At 38.3% G+C, this 6,000-nt stretch overlaps 1 protein-coding gene across 1 annotated transcript in view; it reads right to left on the reverse strand.

Moving 5' to 3' along the window:
• The window catches only part of LOC140198740 (1-phosphatidylinositol 4,5-bisphosphate phosphodiesterase gamma-1-like), a 269,063-nt gene extending 263,543 nt beyond the window's left edge, over nucleotides 1-5,520 (reverse strand). Inside the window, exon 1 of the mRNA XM_072259758.1 lies at nucleotides 4,832-5,520. Within this exon, the coding sequence (XP_072115859.1) occupies nucleotides 4,832-5,051 (220 nt within the window). The 5' untranslated portion in view covers nucleotides 5,052-5,520. The remainder of the gene's footprint in view (nucleotides 1-4,831) is intronic.
• Nucleotides 5,521-6,000: the final 480 nt, after the last annotated feature.

A 6,000-nucleotide genomic window follows, 5' to 3' on the forward strand; every position in this document is an offset into this window, starting at 1 on the left:
TGCTCCTAGTTCCAAAATTGTTATTTATAAGTTTGTATACCTGTAAATACAGACCTTAACTCTGACATCTATATTTTCCTCAGAAGCTACTCTCTTCCTTGTGTTAATTTTACTTTTATTCACAATCTTGATATCGCTTCACACAATCACTTGAGATATTTTAAATTGTATTCAATGGCAGGATGTTTGTAAATTCATTTTTATTACTATGTATGAACTATTACTGTGAAGGTAGTTGTAAGCAATTTTCTTGAACCAATCCCATCCTTGTGCTAAAGGTAATCCCATAGTGTGATTCAGTAGGGTAAAAAGAATATTTCAAAGTTAGATGGTATCACAGTAATTGTAGAACATTTTTGATGTAGAAAGAGACAATTACGTTCATGCCAGTTGAAAAAGAGATACCAAGCTTTACAGCAACCTCCAATATTACCTGCACAGTCCTGTAGTTTATGGCTTTCCAAGTACATATCTAAGCATTGTTTTATTCTTTTCCTGTTTCTTCCACCCTTTTGGGGAAATGTGTTCCACAACATTTCACACCCCTTGTTTCAGAAGACCTTGCTTACCTCCACACTAATCCTTCCATTGATGATGTTAATTTAATGCTTCCAAGAGTGTAACTCATCTGGTAAAGGAAATAGTTCTTTCTCAAGTATTCTAAGACCCTCATAATTGAATACACCTCAATTAAATCCCTCCCCAGTCTATTCAATTTCAAAGAAAACAACCTCAGCCTTTCCAATCTTGACATGATCCTCTGGCATGTCCTCCAGTGCAATTGCACATTTCTTATAGTATGTTGACTAGATCGGCAGGCAGTACTTAAGATGCATCTTAGCTAGGGTTCGAGGATAACATCCGTGCTCGTATATTGTGTGGCTCATTTAAAATAGGATAACATCTCACTTACCTTTTTAAACAGGTACAAAATTCACAGACAAAATGAATGTGATGATGCATAGAGAGGTCCGCTGCCCTTTTCCCTCCACAAAGTTAGATGGCATTACAGTAATTGTAGAATATTTTTGATGTAGAAAGAGACAATTATAGCAGGTTCTTTTGAACCCTCCTAGTGTGACTTCTTTCATACTTAGCTAAACCAGATTACTTAAATTTGGAAATATTTCCAAAAACAAAATATTTTTGGTATAAGAGAAAGTATGGAAATATAGCCACAGACTAAAAGGTGGAGAGACAGTTCAAAAGACAGCAGGTTGAAAGCTTTACTCATTTCACAAATTTGCCTTTTTGTTACATATTAGTAGCATCTAGTATAGTTCCTGATAGCCTTTAATAATATAAAGTTTATTTTAGGATATTGATGCTAATTCAGTTCATTTAAGACCATTCGTTGCGGCTTTAAGCATTGTAAAATTTTTCTGTGTCCACCATCTGAACACACATCTTGACGCATCTATCCTGACCTATCCCCACTGGATGAGCGTATGGCCAGGAGTAATTCTGAAATTAATGCCATTGTGCTTCTACTTCACATCAGAGCAATTCACAGTGACCAAAAATCAAAATGTGTTTCACAGAAATTTGTGGCACAGAAGGAAGCCACAAAGACCACAATGCCCTTGCCATTTAAAAATAAACACGGTACCTACTCGAACTTAAAACAATCAGATCCAGTTTCCAGGATTCTAAACTTATCCAGGTAATTTTTATAGGTTTGGATGAAAGCTCATCAATCTAAAATGTTAACTTTACTGCCACTCTGCTGACACCATCTGAACTGCTGATTACTCCCAAAACTTGAGGAGGGGAAAAAAGGATCAGCCATGATTGAATGGCAGAGCAGACTCAACAGGCCAAATGGCCTTATTCTGCTCCTATGTCTTATGATCTAACTTCCTTTATTATTTCAGATATCTCATCATCTTCATTATATGGAAAAATCTCAACATTTTTTCTGACTGTGGGGTCCAGACCTCCATGCACTGAGTAAAAAGAAATAGTTTCCTCAGCACTTGTCTAATCTTTCTGCCAATTTACTTAAATCCAGGATGGTTAGACACTAAACTCTGAGCAGAGGAATAAGCCCTCTAATTTATTCTATTTAGGCCACTCATAATCTTAAACACTTTGTTTAATGTCCCTTCTTTGTTTCAAACAAAACAAACTCAATCTCTCTTCATAAATTACATTCTGCATTTCTGTAAATATCTTCTATGTCTCTCCTCTGCATCCTCTCTATTACAATCAAATCCTTTCTGCTCCATGATGTACTGCACCACTTTAGTCTAGCAAGCGTTTAATATTCCACTAGTTTGACTAACCTGCTCCTATTCTGTGCCTCAACAAAAAAAAGTAAGTATTTTGTGTATTTTCCGGGATACCTCATCTACCTGCACTGTTGCCTTCAGGGACTATGATTGCCCTGTCCCTTCTCAGTTTTTAATATCCTGTCACTACCTTGTCCTGTTTGCTCTCTACAAATGCATTAGTTTATATTAGTCCAAAATAATTTGCCCTCATGACCAAAGCAATACACTGTGGATGATTTTAATGTATGAAAGATACAGAAAAATTATAAAAGGACTGAAGAACTAGAGACAGAAAGGAAGCTACATGATAAACTACTTTTCAGAGCTTCAGGTGCAGCAAAACTGAAAAAAGATAAACTTTAATAGTCGGCCACTAAAATATTAAGAGAGGTGTAAAGATTTAACATCAAGGAATAAAAGGAAAGATGCACTGAATGACTTGACTAACGTCACTGTCAAATGCAACTTAGTTTTTTAGCTGCATTTTTACTGAGAGGTTCACAGCTGACTGATTAAGAGTGGAAATATGTAGCCCTGGATTCCACTTGAATGTGGCAAGAAGTGTTGTTAAATTTGGATGTTTGTAATAGTAGTACATTAATAATAATAAACAACTACTTCATAAATACATTTCCTGGATGTGCTCTGAAACAACTTATGAATCCACTTTCAATCCACCATCAAGTATGGCTACAAACTACTGCAGAGAAAACATGAGACAGGCTATACCAAGTAAACATTTATGGGAAGAACAAGAGACTTCTATTGTACCCAGTATCATATGTTTACGACATCCTTTACAGCTACAAAAGAATGTTTGAACCATCATCACTCCAACTTCTCTCACTGTGGGGTTCATGTGCCTATTAAATATGTGTTTGCATGTGAAAATTTAAATACAGAATACTAGAACAGGGAGTATAAATAAACTTCTATAGCTGTACCGTGGAGAGCATTCTGACAGGCTGCATCACTGTCTGGTATGGAGGGGCTACTGCACAGGACCGAAAGAAGGTTGTAAATCTAGTCAGCTCCATCTTGGGAACTAGCCTACAAAGTATCCAGGACATCTTTAGGGAGCGGTGTCTCAGAAAGGCAGCTTCCATTATTAAAGACCTCCAGCACCCAGGGCATGTCCTTTTCTCACTGTTACCATCAGGTAGGAGGTACAGAAGCCTGAAGGCACACACTCAGCGATTCAGGAACAGCTTCTTCCCCTCTGCCATCCGGTTCCTGAATGGACTTTGAAGCTTTGGACACTACCTCACTTTTTTTAATATACAATATTTCTGTTTTTGCACATTTTTAAATAATCTATTCAATATACATAACTGATTTACTTGTTTATTAATGTTTTATTTTATTTATTACTTTTTTTCTCTCTCTGTTAGATTATGTATTGCATTGTACTGCTACTGCTAAGTTAACAAATTTCACGTCACATGCCGGTGATAATAAACCTGATTCTGAAATAACATAAATGGAAGGGGGAAATCAGAAGAAACAGCTTAAACCATCTGAGTGGTGAGAATGCAGAACTAGTCAGCACAAGGTTGTCCCCATCTTTGCAGGCACCTTCGGCTTCAAGAGGTTATAGATCTGTGCCTTCAATCTGCTGGAGGACTGCATCACTACCTATGGGGGATCACATGGAATGAATGGTTAATGAAAACAGCATTTAAGGGGATCTGAAGGTAGGATGGAACATAGGGATACAGACTGAAGAAAGGTGGTAAATGCTTTTATTGTGCACTATCCCCTGTATGGACCTGTTGGAAGGTAAATACCATGAGGTCTGAATCTTTCAGATGTTGACTATTTAAATACACTGCTGGCATCAATTAGCCGTACTCAGCAGAAAGATGGCCACCCTAGTAGGTAACAAGGAGGAAATCATTACTCATGAAACCAACCAGAATTGACATCTTTAGACGAGGAAAGAAAATTGAATCATTCCTAATAACAAACAGGAAAAAGATTGTTTAAATCCAACTTTGATCTTTTACATTAGAATTATGTTTCTAAATACAAATATACTCTCCATGTTCTAAAAAGCAAAATCATTTATAGAGATTTTTACAAAATGAACTCCTACAAATAATGGTATGGTAAGAACAATTAGTGGTTTAAATTCCTCTGCAATTTGAATGATTGATTCAGAATAAACCTATGTATTTGGATTTTACACTAGAAATAGCTAATTTCAGCAAAGATGTCGAACAGGATATAGCATTTATTTACCACATGCAAACACAGATTTAGGGGAAAATTATGAAGTCTATTCTCTTCCACCTCGTCACCACCATGTTGTCAGCTTTCCAGCCATGGTACCTGTGACATCTCCCCCCCCCCCCGCCCGCCAATAATACAAGAAGAACATGTGTGATGAAGAACATGTGTGATGCAAAGTTTGAACGAATCCCACTCTGGGCCATTCTAAGGCATCCCGTTCCTCTGACTTTGATGCCTCCATCTCAACTCTGAGATGCTTAGCACCTGCAGTCTATCTGTTACTCAACACCTCATTGGAGAAAAAAAATCCAAATGTTTTTACTTACTTTCCCCTTCGGTCTTTTCGCATGTCCTGCACCAGGTGATCTGTCTAGTTTCCAGTTTAACCTGAAAAGTTTTCCGCTCCGGTCGTTGAGATTTTTTCTGATAATATATGGTCATGACAGTTCCCATTTCCAAGTTCCGGGTGATCCTGCTAACTTCAGCCTCCATCCTCCAATCTTCCAGCAAAAATCCATTTGGAAAACCGACTATGGGCACTGACATCTTCACAGCATCATCCAAAATATTATTATTAGAAATCTGGGAAAAGTGAATAAACCCGAGCTGTTTGATCGAAAACAACGGGAACAGGTTTATGCTTAGGATTCTGAACTCCCCTTCCACTCGCCTTTAATTGCCGCGGTAAACTGTGCTCCTGTTGACCAGGGTGAGGAAGCTGATAGTGGGGTCCACCCCACCCACACTCCTAATATATATTCATAAAATCAAACGTGCACCAAAAAAAAATCCAATGAAATTGTTCCAGTGCTGCGGCGTTGGATCCTTGCCTGGATGTCTGAACCTTTTTTCCCCCGTTTCTGTCAAATCCGTGGTTACGCACGGAAGATGGCTGAGTACTGCTGGAAATTATAGATGCACAAAAACAAATACCACCCCCCCCCCCAACCTTTTTTTTCGTCAGTTATAAGTCCACGTGAAATCGACACGGTGGAAAGGCAGAGCCGAACCCAGAGGAAATAGCCTAAACACATATAGCCGGAAAGGGATCAGAGACAGGAATCTGAAATATTACAGGATCAGGGAGGAAGCAGGAGAGGGGTGGAGGGAGGGGAAAAAAAGTTGGAAAGAACGAAAAACAGCGACATCTAGAGAGAAAGGATAAATACTAATAAAATAAGGAGGACTGGGAAGCTATTAGAGAGAATATAAAGCCAAAACGAATGCTAAGTAGGAAAACTAGTAGGAAAATGGCGAGTCACACTGCAGAAGGCAGGGAGTAAAGGGAATCATTACATAACACATGCATTTATATCCCGCCTTATTACAAGCAAATATCTCAAAATGATACGCACAATGGATTAAAATCATAAGACCATAAGACATGGGAGCAGAATTAGGCCATTTGGCCCATCGAGTCTACTGTGCCATCCCATCGTGGTTGATTTATTATCTCTCTCAACCCCAATCTCTGCATTCTCCCCGTAATTTTTGA

This window comes from Mobula birostris, chromosome 1 (assembly GCF_030028105.1).
Source record: "Mobula birostris isolate sMobBir1 chromosome 1, sMobBir1.hap1, whole genome shotgun sequence".
Taxonomy (NCBI): Eukaryota; Metazoa; Chordata; class Chondrichthyes; order Myliobatiformes; family Myliobatidae; genus Mobula; species Mobula birostris.